We start from the raw sequence: 22,756 nt of genomic DNA, 5'->3' as shown, positions 1-22,756 counted from the left end.
GAGTTTTGGGGAGCAATTTGGGTTGGAGTCGTGAGTGAAATTTGGAACCATAAGAACAATGTCATTTTTAATAGGGGAAAGACCGAACGTGTCAAAAGCATTTGCTATAGTTCAAGTCAAGGTTTGGTTTTGACTTTATTATAAGTCTCGCTTTAGGATGTTCTCCTATTCTAATTGGTGTTTGGATCTCGTGGTTTGTATGAGGTTGGCTATTTGATGTTTTGTTTGTTGAGTTGGTTTTATGTAAGTTTTGAGATTGTGACTATTTGGTAGGTTACTCTTAGGAGGAAGGAGGAGATGAAATATTTTTTTGTATAAGAGTTGGGTCACCCATTAAGTGACTCATATTAATTAATTCTTGTTACCGATAAAAAAAAATTGTAGCTTGCAGTGATACACCATCTCTAGTAATATATGACAAAGATAAATATATAATTTCTCAATATTTAATAACGATTTATAAGGAATAGTCTTTGTAGTTGCAATAGAGGAGACAAAAAGTGATCCAAAAGTAAGCTTTAATTTGAAGATAATCGTAAACAGTTTTTCAATATTGAAGAAATATGAAGCTATGATTTCTTTCAACTGGGGAAATTTTGATGTGAAATCTTTTACATTATAACGAAGTTATAGTCTTAAAGGTGGTCACGTATATGTTTGGATAGGATAAGATGATAGAAAAATTAGAAAGGATTTTAAATAAAAAAATGCAAAATATTTTTACTTTTCATAATATATTTTGATGAGTATGAATTGGTTGATTGAAGTGGGGTAATTTCTAGCGTTTATTATATTTGAAATGCAAGCTGTGTTTGAAAAGGTACACATCCTTTGAGTTATGCTATGAGCCAAAATTATGCACTACAAAAAATTCCAAAGAAACAAAAGGATAGGGTGTTAATATTAAATGTTATATAATTAGCAAAAAAGTCTACGTTTTGTTGTAGTGATTTGTTATGCTAAACAAAAGAACAATACATTGTTGAACGGGACTTATTAGATATAAACCACATACGCAAATGCAGGTTTATGTGTTACGGATATTTGATAGAAAAGTGAATGGATGGTTATTGGTAAACCAAAACTTAAAACTTAAATCTGAAAAGGTATTCGAGTTTTATACGTTAACCAGTCACTTTTTTTTCTTTCTTTTAGTGCGTGACTATGACTGCATAGTGCCAATAATGTATAAGAAATGCGTTTTCAAATTTTAAAATACTATGTTAGAGATCCTTGGATTAGATAATATAAGGTTAATTCAAGCGGATTAATTGTTTCATTTTATTATAAATACATATTAATTAAATATAAAGAATGGTACATGAGTTTGCCTTAATTAAAGAATGATACATTATTAAAATCTTAGATTGAGAATACTCAAATAGAAAATACCAACAAAATTGACTTTTAAGTAGATATTTAATTGATTGAGTCAAACATGAACTTTTAATTCACATTCAAACAAAAATTATTTTCAATAACTTTTAATTTTTATATCTAAAAAATATATATAAGATTCCAAATAATATATGCATTCAATTTCTCTTCATTCTAATTCTCTCTCTCTCTCTCTCTCTAATTACATCATTTTATGTACCACCTTTTATATATTTTTTCTTCGTGTCCATCTCCCAATATTTTCACAAAAAATAAAGTAAATGTTTATTTATTCCAATAACTAAATAAGTGTGTAATTTTTTAAGATAATTTTATTATGACTAGTCCTACTCAAATTGTAATTGAATCAATGCAAATTATGCAAAAGGTTAGACTTTATTTTTTACTAGTAATATGTTATTGTGTTAACTTTAACTCTCTTAAACTTATTTGCTTAAAATTTTCGGTCTTAAATGTTAAAAACCTTGTATTGCAATTAGTTCAATATTAATATATACTTGAAGTTACAAAAGACTTTTTTTTCGTATACAAACTAAGGGTATGTATTTTGTGATAATAAACATTTTGTTGGCTCAAGAATAGTCTTTCCTTACGTTTGAGATGGAGAAGTTGTATTGTGTCAAGCATTTTACTTATTTAGATCATTTAGAGTTTTGGTTTAGGTTTTATAATTTATTAAATAAATATAATAATAAATACATTTAAAAATTAATTGTTAGAATAAAATAAGATATTATAGGCCAATAATAAAAAGAATAATCAATTATAAATAAAGACTCTGAACAAATAAAAAACATAAAATTGATATTGAATGTTTAAATATATCTACCTAATTTAGACAAGAATATATTTAAAACTACAAAAGACTTTTTTTACCTATATAAAATTAAGGTTAAAAGTTGAAAACAAGATTGACTCACTTTACATATAAATATTGGAATGAGACTGTTTGTGATTTTTTAAGAATGCTTGCTTCCATAGATGTTTGAGTATTGAGTACTCACGTGAAATCTCTTATATAGATTAACTGGTGATTAATTCTATATAATTTTTTCTTGTTATATACCAATATATATCCATTTAAAGATCTAATAAATTAAAGAAAAAATGTTAAGTATATTTAAACTTAATCTAAAATAAAACTTGCAAGTGATGACAACATCTCTTACAAGCTAGGAAGCTCGGAATTGGCTCTTCCACCCTTTCGTTTCTGAAAGGGAGGGAGTTTTTCCTGTTAGCGCTGGATTCCGAAGAAAGGGAATCCCCTAGACCTAGAATAGAAGGAGCGTAGTAGCTCGACAGTAACAGACAGTAAGGGAGAGGAGCTAGAATAGAAGCACTGGCTTACAGGGAACTCACGCTTGTCGAACACTTTAGTTTAGTTCTATTTTCTCGTGCCAGATCCTTAGAGGACTTCTTTTGGGAACCCTTTACTTATTAGGATGATAGGGCCACTCCCGATACCACCCCTTCTTTCCCGCTACTGCCTTTCCTGTCTCAGCCAACCTGAGAGCCTCTCAAGTAAACCTGTCCAGCAGCTATTAGTCCATTCCATTCCGAGCCCTTTCGAGTCGGCCTTAGTGGATGGGGTCTTTCATTCACTGTTGATTCGGTTCTATCGATATCGCAACGTGCGGAGACGCTCTTCCCAATAAATAGGGATGGATGTTGGGGCACCCCCTGCTTGCCAAAGTCTTATAGTGACGTCTTTGGGAGAGAGTTACTAGTGGAATACTAGTAACTTCACTCCCTTCCCTTGGTTGGAACTGCTATATCGCGGACAGGAACAGCAGACTCTGGCTCGGTCTAATATGCTATTCCCCTCTTTCCTTTCAAGGTACCAGACCCGTCTTAGCCTACCCTAACGTCTGATGAAAAGATCTCCCTGGCCGGGCCTATTGGCTCAACAAAAAAGGATTGGGTTCCCCTTCTTCCTTCCGATCTCTTGTTTCTCGGCTTTTTGGCTATAGCTCTCCAGTTTGGAAGAAAGGTTTGATTGCTGTAAATGAAGTTATATAATATAAATAGTAAACAAGGACCGGCCAAAGCCTTCGAAGTGAAATAGAGTTCAGAGTTCGAGTTCATGGACAGGACTGTAACAGCTACTAGTAACCTCTTCGCTTCGCTCGAGCAGCTCCGCACGTTGCGCTAACGAAAGAAGTAAGAGAAGCACCTTATCGTTTAAGGGTCTCAAGCCCAGCCCTCTCCTTATTTTATTGATGATAGGGCGAGTGACACTTATTTAGGTAGTGGCCAGAAAGAAAACGGAATAGCTAAGGCGCAACACCTTATCCTTCCATCTATCTTTAAAGCAGTGGGTCCTTGTTCGGGTCTTCCTTATCTAGTCTGTCTATCAATTATTTATTTCAAGAAAGCAATTGAATTTCGTATACAAAGAAAGAGCATCTTCTCTAATCTCTGACGCTATCTATTCAACGACAGTCTCCATTCTAGGATTGAAGAACTGAAGGACCAAAGAGATAGTGTAGAGCTCTTTTGTCTATTATTTTCGTCTTCTGCCCTTTCTTTTAGTTGAGCGATCGCTCGCGCTTCCTCCATAAGCAGCTTGTCCGCATTTGCTTGAGGGAATGGGCGTAATCGATACAGAATCCTATCCTCCGCTTCCGAGAGAGCTTGATCCACTACCTCCTTCGGGTGGTCCGATGTGGAGGAGGCAGGCTCCGGCTCAGCCGTTGGAGGACGATTTAAGTCAATGTCCCACCGAGGGCAAGGTTTTGATGAGCTTTATTCCCCGGAAGTCCCCGATACACCCACAATTAGAAAGGGGAAAACAAGATCTCCAAAAAGAATGAATACCCAAGCGATTAAGTAGATAGATGCGCAGGAAATCAAAAAAGAAGGAGATGCAAAATAGAAGGGAGAGAAACACAAGAAAGACACCGTATTTCTAAACCATCATAACAAAAACGGTTCAAACATAACATAGGTTTTCCTACAAGGACCAGATTCTTACCTGTTATCATACTCGCGGTTCTTCCGTCAGATCCGATAGTCCTTGCTAAAGCTACTGCGATCAGACAAGGAAGACAGCGAAGGGAAGAATGGAAATGGATCATTGTGCTATCTGGTTGACCCTTTATCCCACTTATTACTTTCCGCTACCCTTTCTTTCTTTAGAGCAAGAAGCGGAACTATAGAAATGATATGAAAGTTTTGTCTTACGAATCGGAAGATGTCCAACAGCCACGAAGGAAGGTTGCTCCCAATCTTAAAGTTATTTTTTATTTTGAAAGCGAAACTACGACCGACATTCACCGAGGTTGGCACAGGGAGCCGCTCCGAGTGTGAGAATCCGATGCCGAGGTGATGGGAGGGGGGTAAGAGAAGCGAGATTTTTGTATGCACGAGGAAAGAGGAGATTGTTAATCTAAAGCTAATAAGCTTTTTTTGTTTTTGGGCTTCCCCTTTTTCAATAACCTCCTCCCTTATGGAAAGCCCACTGCTTAAGACCCTCAATCGAAAGGTCAAGGATTGTTCGTGCTGTTCCGTATATAGATAAGACCATCTCCGGTTCTTGGAAACCCACCGCTCTGCTTCTAGCTATTCGGATAGACCACACCTCAGAAAGAAAGTCCGCTATTCTAGTCCATATCATGGCAGCAATCCCGGGAATGGGCATCCATTATAAGATGTCTAGGCACAAAAATAGAGATATGCCAGAAAGACAGGATACAGGTACTCTACGGGAGAAGGGATTGGATTTGGCACGCTGAAACCCTAAGTCCCCTGTTCCCTTTCTTATGATAAAAGAGATTGTTGAGTCCAATTGTGGGTGGAGAAGGCGTCTATGCTTGAAACTGATCCTTAAGATTGGAATCGTTTAGCGTCTATCTATTCCGTGTATTCTTGTGAGGAGAAGCCCCCTTTCCCTGCTTTCTATATCTTTATGACAAATAGGTTTGATGATTCCGTTGTCTCTCTTTCCTAGGCCTGTTCCAGGTGTGTACCCGGATCTAAGCTCCGAAACCTGCTTTTCTTAAGCCCGACGCATTACTTGAATGGAAGGCACTTTCAATAGTAAGCTTATTCTATGTCCTCCTTCGCTTGACCTATTTTAATTGAACTAGAGCTTTCTTTCTTGATTGCAATTTTGACTTATGGCAGACCGGATTTCAAAATTCCTATTGAGACCCTTGACGACCTACCAGATGATCATCCTAGAGTTCCCTCTAAAAAAGTTTTGTCAAAAGACATAGACCGTGGCGTGGCATTAGTTCTAGCTCTCATTTCTTGCTTTTTATAGCTAACTGCCCAGACAAAGAAGGTCAGAGAAGGCTCAGGTATGATTAAGTCTCAATCGATTCTCACTACCAAATCGATTTCTCCCAAGGCTAAAGAAAGCACTGAGCCTGCTCCGAAAATGCTGTGAGAAAGAGGATCTGTTGGTTTAGGAAAACTATCACTTTTGGTTCATGAAGAAGCGGCCCCTCCGCATCAAGATAGTCAATCGATAGAGGTGTTGGGGTATTATTCCTAAAATAGGTTATAGGTGAAATGACTCTCATTGGTTGGAAGTACCAAAGACTCCCTAGCTCCCTTAAAAAAAAAGAAAGTCAGAGCATCTTCTCCTTCAATTGCGCTAACAGCTCAAATAGCAACGATGGTAATGACGATAGCTTTACAGGAATTGCTTTCTTTATTGATTCTATTTGAAAACAGTATAATGCCACATCTTACTAACTTCTTCTTCCTTTTCTTCTTCATGTGCAAAAGCCCTTCCACTATATGCAAGCACTTTTATTGCTGTAGAAAGTCTAAAGTATCGCAAGTAAGGCAGCAAGAAGAAGAGGAGGCTCGGCCATTAACAGTTGCGTTAGAATTGCCTCTCCATCCGCCGCTGAAGAAAGAATCTCACCCTTCCGCTGTCCCTACTATTCAACATTTCCCGGAGGAGTCAATCAGTGAGGGAGGGAAGATTCAAGACTGAACAGCCTTCCAACTCCATTCTCTATCCTCCAAATCAATCGCTAATGTATAACCTTTGAAAAGCTTTCATTGGAACTTCCCCTTTCCCGATCAATAGGCTGTTAGGGCTTTAGCCCAAGAACCCGATGCCCATTCAATAGAAGAAGTTGTTCTACCTTCGGAACCTGGTTATGAGATTCGTTGTTCGATCTTGAAGCAAGCATTTATCGTCCAGCCGGAGGAATAGTCGTTATTTCACCATTTGAATAACCTTGAAAAAAGCCTTCCTCAGCAGAGAACAGAGAGGTACTACCTACTTTCTTCCATTTTCCTTTTCTGACTGCTGTCTTAAACCTTTCTACTTTAACACAGGCACCTAATACATCAGGGACAGAAGTTTGACCGAATCTTGCAGCACCCCAACCACCTTTGTTTGGAGGAAAGCCAGATGGGACCAATTGAGGAAGCAGATCCAATTCCAACAACTGAACAAATTGGTGTTCAAGTTCCAAGGGCTGAGCACCAAGAAGAAATAGAGCATCAACCCGAGGAAATGAATCCTAACCGGGATGGGATAGAAGGACCTCTGATTGCAGAGCCGGAAGCCAACCATGGGGAATCCGTGACACCGAGCAATGATGCTCAAATCGCTCCGCTGCAACGACTCTCATTTCAGATGAGCATTCTTCTCAAGTAGGTGAAGGTGTCCGATCTACTAGCTCTACTCCAACCAATCCGGAGACTACAAGACCTTCACCTCAATCTCCACCGGTTCCCACTGAAAGCAAAGCATTACCTAAGGTAGATCATTTATCTCTAAAAACTCCTTCCAGTTTGCCATAAACCTTCTTGGCTAACTGTTGACATCATCTTCAATCTCAGACTATTGGGATTGGAGCAAGAGTGGAATGGAAGAAAGCTGTCCTTATCTTCTCCTCCAACCGGTACCTCCTCCCGACATGAAGGAATGCCCGATAATCGGGGGCTGGTATGTCCTTTCAGTTCTGGTCTGGGGAACGCCGATCAAAGAAAGCACTCCTATACTGCCTGGTGTTGATTCGGCAATTTGCGTTGGGGAGCTTTGTCATCTCAAAGAATAAGCGGATCTTCCCTTGCATGCGGATCTGAAAGTCGTGGATCTCCTGATGGCCGGTAGCTGCTTTCTGCTCTCCTTATTAGTGCCAACCAACTCCGCTAGGTATAGGTAGGGAGTCTTCTACAAGTCGCATTACTGGTCGATGACCTTCTTTTGGAAGCAGTCGAGATGCCTGCCTTTCCTGGGGGAACCCTTCCTTGCATTCTATTATTGTATTCGCTTCAATCGCTCCTGAATCGGCGGATCAAAGATCGGAATACCAGCCTTTCACTGCTAGAGGTGGATTGGTTAAGAGGCCAAATGCTATTTGCTTGCTTCTCCTGTTCGCTCTAGTTCACCTGGTTTACAACGGTCTGTTTGCTAGGTTTTTTTTAGACAAGGGCTAAGGGCGAGTCATCCCTTTTAGCAGCTCTTTCCTAATCAATCAGCTTTTGTGCTCTCCCAAAACAGCGGAAATACTTTTAAGTAAGAATTCCACCAACTACTGATCTCATGAAAGGGAATACTTTGATTGAAACAAGACTTTCTTTCTCTTGCACCACGCCGGAACGTATGGACACTGCCGAAAGTGAAGTAAGAAGGAATCGGGGTGGCTAGCTTTCCTGCTTATGTGCTTGTTATTAAGAAGATAGAAAAGAGATAGCTATCTCCCGTAGGCTACTCTTTAGAGCGTTTCACTCGTTTAAGGAAGACTAAGACAACAGGGTTTACGAACAGGGGTTATTCCCATATATCGGTATCGGATACTCATATTAGACACCAACACTCATATGACACTGGTAGGACACGTATCCGTGTGTCCAATTCAAAAAAAATATTTGTTGAATTTCTGACAATTCTAGTACGATTCTAACACAATTTTAAAAAGAAAAAATACATTAATTTTTAAAACTCAAACTTATTGTATAATTTTTTATTATGATTATAAAAATAAGAAACAAATCCGAACCAGTCATGAAAAACATTTTTCTGCTCCAAAAAATAATCTAGAACATACTTGTGCACATAAATCTTTATTGTCAATTTATATAATTCATAATTATATAATATATAAATTTGTCTCCCCGAGTCCTATATTTTAAATATTATACATATTTTTGTGTTCGTGTCATATCAATGTCTCTCCTACCTAACTTACAACATTAAACTATTCAATGTCTTAAAAAAACCAAACTTTTGGCTTACAAAACCAAAAACGATAAATATCTTACAAAAAGAAAATACAAATATTTAATAAACTCAGGCTCGTAAAAAACATTATCATGGTCTTTATCCACCATAGGTTGGTTAGTTGACGATGTTGTTGATAGTTGGAATCAATGAATTCTTTCTATCATCATTGATAGTTATGTTCCTAAAAAAAAGACTAATGCATTGTTTATAATTGCAATGACTTTTTCTTCTGTTAGCTGTAGGATTTATGGAGGAAGACAAAACTTTTGAAATATAAGCATCTCTATTCTTCTTGTTTTCACATGCAACATTTTAACCAAAGACCATAATCTTTACGTGTAAGAGGAATGCACTCTAATTTATCAACAGCTGTTTTAACTCAGTGTCACCTTCATTATAAACATTTTTATTGAGAACAAAATTAAGTTAAAAATCAATTTTAGATCTAACATTAACTAATAAGAAATAAATATGCTTGTACCTAAAATGAATCATGAAATGGTAAATTGTTGAAATTAAATGTTAAATCAAGTTTATTGTGTTGTTTTGATTTTTTTTAATGTGTTTAATGCATATTTTGATTTGTTGGTAAATCTATTGGTTTGAATGAAATTTTTTAATTGAAACATGTTAGAATGATTAGAAATGATTAGTTATATCACATCCTAATTTTTATCTATATATAAAATAAAAGTAAAAGAAACAATATTTAATTAATATATAAATATATATAACTATTTCATAATTATATTTCAAAAAGATATTTACAGGATTGAATATATACACAAAAGTTTAAAAAACAAAACAAAACATCCAACTTAAAAGCATCTCATCTTATGATTGCTCAGTGATGAGCTCTATTACCTACAACCTAATCTGCTCTCATGTAATTACACGATCATCACAGATTAAAAATTTCTATATAATTTTAATTTCAAATTAATAAACATAATTCATCAAGTCTCATATAATTTTTTAAACCATAAAGTGTCTATTAAAATTCATAATTCATCTTTTACATGTCAAATTTCTACTGACTCACAACACATAGACAATTGACTCTACTTCCGGAATACTCGTGCGTTAACTTAGACTTACAGATTTGCACCTGTCTATCTCATTGTGAATCCACACAACTATGCGCATAAATAATCTTAATATCATATCTTCTAGTATGAAAAAATTAATTCATATAACAAGTCAAGTTAGTTGTATACAAAATTAATTCATATAACAAGACAAAATTATCAAATTATATGCAATTATTGTATGCAATATTGTACGATATTGTACGTACTCAATTATATGCAATTAATTTAATAATGATAGAATCTCATTATTAGTATCCTACCTAATTAGATTATCATTTGGGGAGAGAAACTCCCTATATATTTTCTATATATGATGTAAAGTTCATCGAAAAAAAGAAAAAGAAAACAATTTTGTAATAACATGACGGTGTTATCGAGTAGGTAATAATCTGTACAAGCTATAAGTTCCTGTTTTCTATGCTTGTTATTTATATTTGATGTGTGTTTGTATATTGATGTGTAGGAAACTCAAGAACCCACCATTTTTTTGAATAAATACTATAATAAAAAGAACAAACTGTAAATGAAAGTTTCTGTCTCATCTATATGAATTGCTGGAAAAATATCGTACGCATCGATATGAAAAGAAACTTTTTGATACGCGAAGACATAATTGAATGTATTTTTCTATTATTTCTATAAGATTAGATAGAATCTTATAGAAATAATAGAAATTTATTTTTCGGAAAAAAAAAGATTGTTCGAATTTCATCTTTATCAAATTTGAATATCAGAATAGTAGATATAAATATAATTCAACGGGTTAGGTCCACTTACTTTTTTTTATTTTTCCATTTTTAAGAATTGAATTTTACACTTTTTGCATTTTTATTACTTTCTTTACTATATTGAGAAAGAAAAAGTTTTTCTCTAGTTTGTTAGATGGTAGGTTGATATTTGTATTTTCTTTTGTTGATTGTTGTGGTATCTTTAATTTTTTTTTTCAGCATGTGATCTGAAAACTGTGTTCAGGGGTTGGCAAAGTTCTCTCGGAAATATGTCAGGGTCATTTGTTGTCATCCATACGGGTAAGGTGTAGATCATGCTTCTGAGGGAGCTGGTGGAAGGGATGACTTCACTACGACTTATATGGATAGAAACACTTAAAAAATAGTAGTTATATATATTTATATAATTTTTTTAAAAAAATTAACAATTATCAAATTTGTTTATAATTATTTTTATATTTAAAAATGTTTAAAATTGGAAACTTAAATATTTTATATTAATTATAAATATTTTTTATTTAATTTGATCTTAATTGCATCCCTGCATGTGTTGAGGTCTCTGCCTTTTTCCGTTCGCTCTTAGTAACACCTGAGTAGCTCTTCATGCATTCACTATTAACATTTCAAAACAACTTCATAACCATCTTTAACAACTTTTCTGAACTTCATAACCATCATCCAACACCTTTCCCGGCTCGCCACCCCCATTATCTTCCGACCACCCCTTCCAATTCCAACACCTTCCCGGCGCGCCCCCATTATCTTACGACCACATTCTTTCGATTCCAACACCTTCTTACCTATTAAACAAATAATAATTATCAAATTATACATAATTATTGTATGCAATATTGTACGATATTGTATCCAATTATATGCAATTAATTTAATAATGATAGAATCTCATTATTAGTATCCTATCTAATTATATTTTAATTTGGGGAGAGAACTACCTATATATTTCCTATATATTTAGGGAGATATGTTTTTAAAAATAATAATTATCAAATTATATGCAATTATTGTATGAAATATTGTACGATATTATACGTACCCAATTATATGCAATTAATTTAATAATGATAGAATCTCATTATTACTATCCTAAGAGAAACTCCCTATATATTTTCTATACATGATGTAAAGTTCATCGAAAAAAGAAAAGGAAAACAATTCTTTGATAACAAGACGGTGTTATCGAGTCAGTAATAATTTGTACAAGCTATAAGAAGAAAAAGAAAGAGTAATGGGTTGATATAGTCATTGCAAACAAAACCTAACCACTTACGGACTGCGCGAGGAATGTCTGTGCTGTAACAGTCCGATTTCTTCAGGCGGTGCTGAAGGTGGCCAGCGGTCCACACGGTGGCCAGTGGGCCATTTCGCATGAACAGAAAGGAAGAATAGAACATATTGGATTTAGGGATTGAGGAGGGGAGTGAGTGATTTGTGAGGTTCAAAGAGTTGCAGAAATGGTTCAATCCAACTTCGTTCTAAAACTAAGTTATAGAAAAAGAACTTCTATTATATTTTAAACAACTTACCCATTCATATGAACCTCCTTTGACTCTCACCACTTGAATAACTTCATCTATATGATTTCATTATCTCAAGAGAGTAAGATATCTCCTTCTAGACAAATCCCTAGTCAATGCATATCCTAAACAATCTTAACATATTTTCTTTCATAAAAATACTATGTCTTGGTTAAAATTCATATTTTGAATATCACAATATCAAAAATCACACAACTAAATCATATCAAAATTTAGAATTCTCCAAACACACAAAAATTTATTCACCAATCATATAAGTATCTAATTAAATAAAATTTTAATTAAATATACATAAAATAAAAGTTTACATATAAGTAAATGTTTGATGAAATTTATGGTTTTTGTACGTTGATGTTTGATGAAATTAAATTGTTTTTAGCTTGTTAATCATTATGTTTCATTGTTATTTGTACTAGTGATATAACGATGACTCTACCTGAGTAGATATAAATGCATATATAAAAGAAAACATCATAACAAATTGCGTGTATAATTTGCATTATATATATATATATTAATTTACATTATATTTTGTATATATCTTCAATTACGTCTATAACAAAGTATATAATTTTGTAAAGTCAGATTACACTTATCTATTATAAATTCCTTTCCTTAGTCATTGTCATAAAGTTACTACACTAACTAATTCGTTGTTTATTTTTTTAATATTTTTTTTTCTTTAAATCAACATTCTCTTCAAACTTTTATTCTTAAAATTAATTGAAACACAATGGCTTTTACTTTATGCTGACCCAAATATGTACAGTGTTTTTTTTTTCTATATGAATACATCTAGAATTCTAAAACTATATCATGTTTAGCTTACAACTTTATTTCTTTTTAGTCTTCTTTTAAACTATTTATAATTTTGGTTCTTCAAGTCCTTTGGATAAATCATGTTATTTTACTTTTAAATTAAGCAATTTTTGTTCCTTTGTTATTTTTTCTACCTAAATTAAACTCTTAATTTTTCCTATCCGTCTTAAACAACATTATCCCCAACAACAATAAAATATAGTTTATAAAAAAATAATTCAAAAGTACACTTTCAACTAAAAAATTCGTCAACTCGATCTTAATTGAAGATAACTTGTTTTAAAAATTATTTCTGAAAGGCTAGAAATGGCTTATAAAAAACAACATAAACTACTAAAGCACTTATTTACCAAGTTGGTAACAAAATTCAACTACTATAAAAGATTGATAATATTTTTATTTATGAAGTTGAAGATAAATTTGATTTTGGTTTCTTGAATGAAAAAAAAAATATTTCAAATTTAAGAAAAATATGATCTCAATTTTTAAATGTTAAAGTTGAGAGATTAAAATATTTGAAAAATATTTTTAATATTTTAAAGTTAATCATTAAAAATCAAAGTTATATATTTTAAAAATTAAAGCATTAAAATATATATTTTTTTATTTGAGAAACTAAAATGAGATGCATTGTATATCTTATCTTGTAGCACATAATAAGAATATTGAATGGTCCATTAATCAATCAATTTACAACAAATAAATGAACAACTAACAGCTACTCTACAATCAAATAAATGAAAGTAGTTTGAAAGTAATTACTCCACCTCAACACAATAATTTTAGGGTTTCTTTTATATGGTCAACTAGCCAGTCATATGATGTGACATTTTCCAACCTTCAGTATCTTAGAAGTGTTTTTTTTAGAAAAAAAAATTGAGATAATTGATAGAGAGAAAAAATGAAAAATAGAAAATAATGGATATTAATAAATAAAAAATAAAATCATAATTTTAATAAAATCAAAAGACATTACACTGTTTTTTTTTTCTAAAGAAAAGGGGGACAACGCTTAAGGAATATAGAAACAGTCAAAAGGGTACATCAATTTATTTTATAAATAATTTTAAAAAAAATTTCCTATTTTTTTCATCTTTTTAATTCATCTTTTTCTTCTTAAATTAATATTTAAAAATCATCTTTAAATCTTTTTATGGTAGAAAGAAAAACTGGAGAAAATACAAAAATAATATAAAAAAATATAGATATATATTGAAAATTATAGGTTAAACATTAGTGAATATAACACTTAACATCAGTAAATAATATTGTAAATTAGTGAATATATATTATTAACAACAAATAAAATCATATATTTTATTTTTAACTAAACTTTTCACTTATTTGTTACATTTTTTTATTACTTACCTCCTACCAAATAAAACATAAAAGTTCAGGAAACCGTATTTAGATATATTTGGGGTTTGTTCACGAAAAATGCTTAAAATACTAATTTAAATTATTTTAATTTCGATAACAAAGAAAACTTTGTTCTCCAGTAACATTTTTTTCAGTTATAGGTTGTAGAATGAACGTGAGTTCACTGTTTATATTTACATACCCTACAAGAAAATCGTCAAATAGAAACTAATTTTTAGAAATCAAAATAATTAGTTACAATAATAACTAAATTAGAGACCATTTTAGAAACTAAAACAAAATATGATTTCTAATTAGTTTCTATTATTGTTAAATAGTTTCTAAATTGATATCTAATTAGCAATCAAGATTTTAACTACCAATTATTTAGTTTATAAATTTGGTAGCAAAAACTTTGGTTGCTAATTAGATACCAATTTAGAAACCATTTAACAATAATAGAAACTAATTTAAAAATCATTTTTTTTTAGTTTTTAAAATGATCTCTAATTTAGTTACTATTACAACTAATTATTTTGGTATCTAAAAATTGGTTTCTATATGATTTTCTTGTAGTGATATAAACAAAATTATAATGTTAATGTATTGTGAAATGAGATATAAACACATTTTAATTAATTTAATATTATTATTCTGAAAATATTCTCAAATATGAACACTCAAATTCTATGATGTATAATTTAAGTGATTACTAATAGGGATGAGATTAGGATACTCAGGGAGACCACGTCTACTAGAGATAAAGACATTTCAATAGTATGATGATATATGCTTGAACGACTTATTATAGGCATCACTATCGTTTAAAAGTTAATATGAACACTCAAATTATATGATGTATAATTTAAGTGATTACTAATAGGGATGAGAATAGGATACTCGGAGAGACCACGCCTACTAGAGATAAAAACATTTCATAGTATATAAGTGGTGCAAACCTCACCTTATAAGCCGATTTTATAAGGTTGAGTTAGACTTAAATTCCAATTCTTAATATGGTATCACAGTCATTTTGAGTCTATCATAGCAAAAGTTTGTTAGGTTTGTCAAGTCACCTGTTATGGGACCACCCATAATATATAATGCATCAGTTGACAATCTCGACTTGAGGGGGTATTGGAGATCTCACATCGAAAATTGTGTAGTGAATAATTTTTTTCAAATAAAACGAAACTAAGAACCATAGAGAAAATATAAAATAACTTTTTTAAATTACCTACTAAACTAAGAGTTTACACTATTGAACACTCGAAATTATCAATTAGACATTTTCACATGATAAAAAATAAACATGAAATAAAAATATTTAAAAAGAACATAAATGATCAAATGTATATTTTAGATTCGATTAATTGAGGCTTATGCCTTAAATTTAATACATTATTTGTAAAATAACATGTACAAAATGACAAATAATTGAGGTTGTAATAAAAGAGAGAGCACCTTAGAAACTTGAGTGAATTTTGTGGATATTTAATGAGTCGAACGATTGAGAGAAAATGAAAAGTTGTATAACAAAAGAATGGTTCATAAAATGAAAAGAAAAAAAAGAGGATAAAAAAGCAATAATAAAAACAAGTTTTTCATGTTACCTAATAAACTAAAAATGTTTTACTAATTTAAAATGAGGATGATAGGGAACAAAGCAAGTATGTACATATTTATCCCCGTCCTCATATTCAATTTAAAAATTGGATATTATCCATATCTATACTCGTATCCAATCAATGTGGAGATTCCCCATCAAAATCAAAATAGGTTCGAACAACATCGATAGATTTGGTTTATTTGTCATTCGTAGTGACTAATAGCTTGAGCAAATGGACGTCAAAACAATTATATTTTCTCTAGACAAACAACGCTCAAGCGAATACATGATTACTCAAGCGACATCGAGTATTGGCTATGGTACATGATTTTTAGAATATATGATGATATCAATTGTCCTTTAATGTAGGTCAGGTGAGCCAAGTCACAGTCGAATTATGGTACTTAGACTGCTATGCTATTAAATAAAAATAATTATTGAGGGAGATAATTAGCTATAATTTTTTCCTAATGATAAACATTTAATCCATCAATAATATTCAAAGTGAAGGTCACAAGTTATATTCACAACAAGACAATTATGGAGGGAGAGATTGTTACATGTTTGATTAATTCATTAATGTTCCTTTGACATATTCACTTAAACAACACTTAAATGTTCTCAATGAGTTTAAATAAGTAAGTTTCTAAAAATAGGTACTATGAATAAGAAAAACAAAAGCAATTGGGCCAAGCCCAATCACTCACATTTTTTCCCACCATTGTAAAACAATGTATCAATTCCTTAAAAGATTAAAAAAAACAACGTTTTATCACAATATCTATTTCTTAATAAACTTAAAATGTAACTATAACTTTTTAGAAATATTTATTTATTATAAAATGAATTATTAAATATTTTATAAATTTTAAAACATTTATTATAAATTTGAATCATATAAAATAAACATTCATCTATCTATATATATATAAGATATTATGGTAAAACACTAATGTGGTTCTAAGACACGAGAGAATGAGTAGCCCTCTAAGAGACGTGTGATGAATAAACAATGAAGATAATAAAATAGAAAGCAACAGCCTCCTTCTGTGATTGTTATTGAGAAGAACATAGCTATTGTGAATCACAAAAATAATTGATGTCTACCTTTCTATTGAAGCAAAAAAGGATTACAATTTTACGAAATTTGAATTTCCTGTAGTTGAAGGAATATATGGTTGGTAAAGGAATTGCAGCGACTTAAAGATACAGAAAACTTATTAAACAAATTTGATTTACACTCATTACAACTTCCCTACAAGAAATTGAAGAGACCCAAAATATACCAAATTTGAAAAAGACATGGACCCTATTCTTTCAAATAACTGAATCCTTGCTTAATTTCTTAACCTCATCATTTTCCTCCTTTTGATTACCCACGTTTTTTCCTGCCAAAACTGCTGCACTATCTTTGTCTTTCACCTGTAAAGAGTAAAAAGTGAATAAACAAAATACCCTAAATAGTAGTTTTATTGATCTTATATTAATTATGGTAAAAATTAATATTTTTTGAATTTTAAAGTAATTAAGAACCTGAGAGGCCAAAGGGAGATCACTAGCTAACTGTTTCTTTTTGTTGTCCTCAGTGCAGAAATAAGAGTACAAGCCCATTCCAAAAACGGCAACTAGTATTCCAAGAATGTTTCTTCCAGTGAAAGGGTCATGCAGTAATGTGTATCCAAATCCTAGAACAAGGCAAGTCTTGAGGTGCCCTAGCACTTGATAAGTTACAGGAGATGTTTTTCCTATCACCAGAAATGTGCTGAAGTTCACAGAAACAGCTATCAAGCAGGACAAGATGATGAATGCCTGAATTTTTCATCAACAACAAACAAATGTTAGAACCAAAATTTTTAATTTACTAGAAAGTTAATAAAACTCAGTTATGTGTCAGATAAGTTGAAACTATGATAATTGTGATCTTGAACTACTATACATATATTGAATGTAACAAAAGGTGAGGATTTAACATTACCAAGACAACAGGAGAATATTTGTAGGCAAAAACATTTTGCTTGGTGAGCATTTGATCCACAACAGGGCCTGAAACAAAAAGAATTGCTGCTTGGAATGGAGCAGATTGGTAGAGCAGCTGTGTGGAAGAGACATTAAGCTTCTTTTGTATTGTGTTGGTCAGCTAAATTGAGCACTGAGTTAAGAATCCAAATATATCAGATCTTCCTAAGCTTTAATGATGATAATTAATGATCAAGATTACGGCATCATAATTACTTGATAACAATAATTGCATGCTGCAAATGGAAGAGTAAGCATTGAGCAATAAAGGATACAATTTGACCAACACAAGTCGTTATGATTGCCAGAAGGGAAAGAACTGTTCCCAAAAAATTGAGCTGAAGGTCTGTGATTGAGGCAATGCCAACTCCCACAAGTAATAGGAATAAAGAGAATTTTATTTTAGAGCTGCGTGTATTAGCATAAGACTTTACATTAATTAACACATAAACATTGTTTAATTTAAAAATTACAATTTTAAAGTTCTTTCAACAACTTGTTACCTGAACTGCTTCTTTAGGAAAATAGTTTCTAACAATACAGTGAATGGTATGATCGCAAGTTTTGTCATCTGCAAAATAGTCATTCCAAAAGGTAAAATTAATACAAGTAGAAAGAATGATTCAGAAGACAACATGCATGTGAACATATCATATCTAAAAATACCCTAAAGTTTAACATGATACTATTGTGTAGTAGTAAGATATTGAGGTGAAACCTGGTAGAATCCAATGGAATTAAAGCCAAGACTCAAATTGAGAAATCCAATGGAGATGCCATTCAGAATACCGAAAAGCATGACTGTTTTGAAGTCAATGGATTTGGAGACGAACAGATTCAAGCGTTGAGCCGCATGAAGGGTGCAAAACGTTACCATCAGATGCCAACTAGTAAGTGTTGTGGCTGTTCCAAATGAAATAAAATTACGAGTTAGAGCGATAAGATACGTAACTGTTAATAAATTTGAGTACTGATAGCTAAAATTATATGATTTTTAAAGAGAGGACAAAATGATTATCACCAAAAGGGAAGCCAAGATTGCTCATCAAGGCTTTGTTGCAGATGACAATGGAGACAGAAGAAGCCACCGAGAGAAATAGTGCACCGATCACACCCAATTGAAAGTTTGACATCTCTCCCATCTTTTCTGTCACTAGATTCATCAAAAGTGCAGAATTTGAAGTTTATATCATTAGTTTAGTTTTGTGAAATTTAACAGAGGAAAAATCACAGAGCCATTTCCAGAGTTGTATTCCATTTTAATATCATTAAATTAAGCATACACCTTTCTTTAAATATCAATCTAGCTATTTAATTTAACTTTTTTCCTTTACTGCTTCAATGTCGTCTTCATAATTTTCATTTTCATACAAGTATAACGTCATCTATCAATTTATTATCAGATACCAAAAAGCACACTAGTAATAATCAGTAATGCGTTCCTTAGCTTTTACTCAATGGTTGGTACCAAAATCAAATTAATCAACACGTACCTTATTCAATATTGATTAAGAGGAATGAATGATATATTAATCTGAGATCGAGTTTGAAGCTATTGCCTGGTAGGAGCCTGACAGGATCACACAAGACAAGGAATGAAAACCATGATCAACAAACTTTTGCATAACATACAGATGTTGTTTATGATATTTTCTTAGTAGTAAGTGAAGTTATAATTGTGATTGAAAAACATTACAAGCAGAACCTATAAATTTTGTTACAGCAAAGAATGAAATGAAAATAATGATATGATGAATACATACCTTGGAATGGTGAAATGAAATTGCAAGATGTAAGGGCTCCTCCAACTCCAAAAGATGAGCCAAGTTCTTAGTCTAAACGGCAGCGTTTATAGGAAGGGAGAGGTGTATTGTGGAAGTGTAAGGTAGAGAGAAAAATAATGGTGTGAGAGGGAAGAGTGAGTGATAGTGAATTGGATTGAAGGGTAAGCTTGTATGAGTATGAAGCTTTTGTGGGATTTATAATTTTTATGGGTTGGTGGTGGTGGTGCCTAATTAACGCCGTTAACTTCATGGGATGGCGGGAGTTTAACGGCCATTTGAAGCAAGAATATAACTATTGTCAAATGAAAAAGGGATTTGGACATCTGAACTGCTCTTCTGCTGCTGTTGCTGCTGCTATACTAGTGTGTTTCCCTGAACAAGATGATAGGCATAAATGATTTTTGTGTGTAGAATAGAAAAAATTGGTTCATTTCATAAGGAAAAAATGAGAATTGGAGACTCTTGCACATGTTTTTTTGGTCTAAAAAGGATGATGGATGCATATTATTGTATAGGGTATAGCTAATGTGATTACCAAACTCACTTGTCCCACATCGTTTTCAAAAATTGTATGCCAAATGTGTCTTCACTCACAAGTCAGGAAGGTGAGTGAAACCAACATTTCCTTTTAGGCCAGCTCAGCACACATATCTGCCATTTTAAGCAACACTCTCCAACCATCTTCAAGAGACTTCAACCCCACTCCTAATTAACATTTAACATACCATCAATTTTTGTTCTTTTGCATAAAACTTATGTGTCCTTGTATCTTCTCCTACTCCATTCAATTTTCATTACATGTAAGCTCTTAGTTTTAAATGTTCAGCAATCACTGCAACTAGGATCTGTGACCCATGTTCAGCAATCATATGCCCTATTGAGATTTCATTTGAATGTGTTGCTTGGTGATGTGGGTTTTTGATGTTGCTGTTTTTTTCTGCTTATGTTGGTTCTTATTCTTCATTGCAGAAACAGTTGATAACATTTACTCTTATCTTATTTGCACTTTTTGGTGAGGCTGTCTTTGTCAGTACCCTTATGCATATTTGTAGAATTTGATCTTTTATACTTGTTGGAGATATTTAGCTACTTTCTGTAGTCTTCATGTGAATGGATTGCAGTCTGAACTAAGATGGCTGGAGGTGTTATTCGGCAGTTATTGAGGAGGAAAATCCAATCTTGTTCTTCTGTAAGCATGACCTCTCTCTCTTTTTATAACATTGTTTGTTTTGGAATATTTATTTTTCAGGTCCTTGCAACATTGGACATAAAATAGAGACCATTAGACCATAAATAAAAAAAATAAAACTGGTGTACAAATTTGAAGCTTTGAGAACATTAGTTTTTGTGGAAGATGTTAGAGCTGATCATTTATCTTTACTTAAAATGGCTATTTGACCCATACTGCTTGCTGTTTGAGTAATGTGACAATAATGTTAAAAATGATTATCTATATTATCATACCATTGCTGCTAATTTGTAAAAGATTTATCAAAGTTAAAACTATGGTTGTGTTATTATCAAAGATTTATTAAAGTTACCTTAGTCCATATCTTCTCACTTCCCATAGCCCGCAGATGAAAGAATAACACAGAGTCACAATCATGTTTTAATTTGAAACAGAACTTGAATTTGATTTCTCGCACATGGTTCTCAAGCACACCCTCTTGACCTGATTTTCTCTCAAATATTCTCTTCCAAGGATTTAAGTCTCAGTTGTGATGGTAACCACAACCATGATAGCCCTGGATTCATAACTCCATTATGTTATCATGAGTTCATTACTACAATTGCAATTTAAAACCTTTTTCTTTACCTAGTCCTACAGTGTGACATATTAACTTGATCCTTGTGTCTGCAAAATTTTGTTCATCCCTTTTTTTTCTAGTAAAACAGGCATCAATTTGTTCCTCTTCTCATTTAGCATTTTCTTCTATCACATTGTATTGTTGATTGATTTACTAAGCTATGTCATACCCTTCCTCCCTAAAAACTTCAAATTTCAGAAAGAATATTAGTTGGTCCAACTAACATACCATTCTCCATTTTTCTTTACCTAACGTTCTTTTATTCTATGTTAAATCTATTTTGTTCTTTAGTGTTTAAAAGCTCTTGATAGGATTGGCGAGTCTTTGGGCCCAAATAGTCAATTCCAATTCCAGATTTGAATTCGGTTATCCTTTGTGAAGATGTTGAAAATTTCTCAAAAAAGAACTATGTCACTTGAAGATTGAAAGCTTGATTATGGAAGGATTAAATGCTTCATGTGCTTAAATAGTATTCTCAAAGCAACTCTTGATGGATGTCCATTCTGGAAAAGGAAGATATTGATTTGGTGATTCTATTACATTTTGAGGAAGCAAGAACCAAAATCAATTCAATCTTATGCGAGGGGATTCTTTCAAATTATGCACTAAAAAACTACTCGGTAAAAAGCTTCAAAAATAGAGCAAATATCCTTGAAATATTATTCACGTAAATCTTCTGCAATATCTCTCGTAGCATCACCGAGCTTAATTACAATCAATACACAAATCTGAATCAAGTTTGGAAACAATACATTTGGAAGAGAAGCGAGAATGAGATCTAGGATTGATTAAGAAAGAAGATATTTGCTTATTAATAGAGAAAGAAAATATTTGATAATTGTAAAACAATATCCTGAGATAGATTATGAATTTGATTTTGTGCAAAGAAAAGAAGATTATAAAAGAGATTTCAGAGCAAAAACAGGGGCATCAAGTTTTAAAGTCGAATAGCGCTCTTAAACTTTGATTTATTTTTGTTTTGTTTTCCTCTTCGTAATGGAAGACTAAAACTTTTAAATTGATTTCATTGTAATTTTCCATTGAATTATGAGGTTTTGTTCAATAAAGTTCAATTTTTTAATATTTGTAGTAGTTTGTTTTAATCTTTGATCATTTTGAATTCAAGTTTATGTCAAAGGAATATTGTCTTAGAATGCTTGTTAAGAATTCACTTCTTTTCTTTAATTAGAATTCTTGGTTAGTTTGTTTAGTTATAATCAATTTCTTGTTCACTTAGTTCAAGAGATAAATACTTGGAGACGAGTGAGATATTGAATACATTAGTAGACATTTGTTTTACTAATAAGATGTTGTTGAATTTGATTGACGCTTGTTTGATTAAATTTGACATTTGTATGAGAATTGAAGGATGATGATCTTGATATAACCAATG

At 32.3% G+C, this 22,756-nt stretch overlaps 1 protein-coding gene across 1 annotated transcript; it reads right to left on the bottom strand.

Moving 5' to 3' along the window:
* Positions 1 to 16,774: 16,774 nt before the first annotated feature.
* On the bottom strand, positions 16,775 to 20,095 carry LOC137835720 (Nucleotide/sugar transporter family protein). Its single transcript, XM_068644349.2, has 9 exons — positions 19,535 to 20,095; positions 19,265 to 19,341; positions 18,793 to 18,924; positions 18,490 to 18,674; positions 18,275 to 18,342; positions 18,047 to 18,179; positions 17,731 to 17,892; positions 17,289 to 17,564; positions 16,775 to 17,177 (listed from the first exon to the last, which is right to left on the bottom strand). The coding sequence occupies exons 3-9, from the start codon at positions 18,911 to 18,913 to the stop codon at positions 17,073 to 17,075; spliced, it is 1,050 nt and encodes a 349-aa protein (XP_068500450.2). The 5' UTR covers positions 18,914 to 18,924; positions 19,265 to 19,341; positions 19,535 to 20,095; the 3' UTR covers positions 16,775 to 17,072.
* Between the last annotated feature and the right edge of the window lie 2,661 nt (positions 20,096 to 22,756).

The sequence above is a fragment of the Phaseolus vulgaris genome, chromosome 5, assembly GCF_051622355.1.
Source record: "Phaseolus vulgaris cultivar YP4 chromosome 5, ASM5162235v1, whole genome shotgun sequence".
NCBI classification, from domain to species: Eukaryota; Viridiplantae; Streptophyta; class Magnoliopsida; order Fabales; family Fabaceae; genus Phaseolus; species Phaseolus vulgaris.
Note: the sequence above shows the minus strand (reverse complement) of the source record. Positions and strands in the feature narration are given on the sequence as shown.

Coding starts and splice junctions, on each gene's coding strand:
- LOC137835720 (XM_068644349.2), bottom strand. CDS start 18,913: ATGGGAGAGATGTCAAACTTTCAATTGGGTGTGATCGGTGCACTATTT. Junction 18,675..18,792: donor CAATCTTGGCTTCCCTTTTG/GTGATAATCATT, acceptor CATTTGGAACAG/CCACAACACTTACTAGTTGG. Junction 18,180..18,274: donor TTCCTAAAGAAGCAGTTCAG/GTAACAAGTTGT, acceptor TAATACACGCAG/CTCTAAAATAAAATTCTCTT.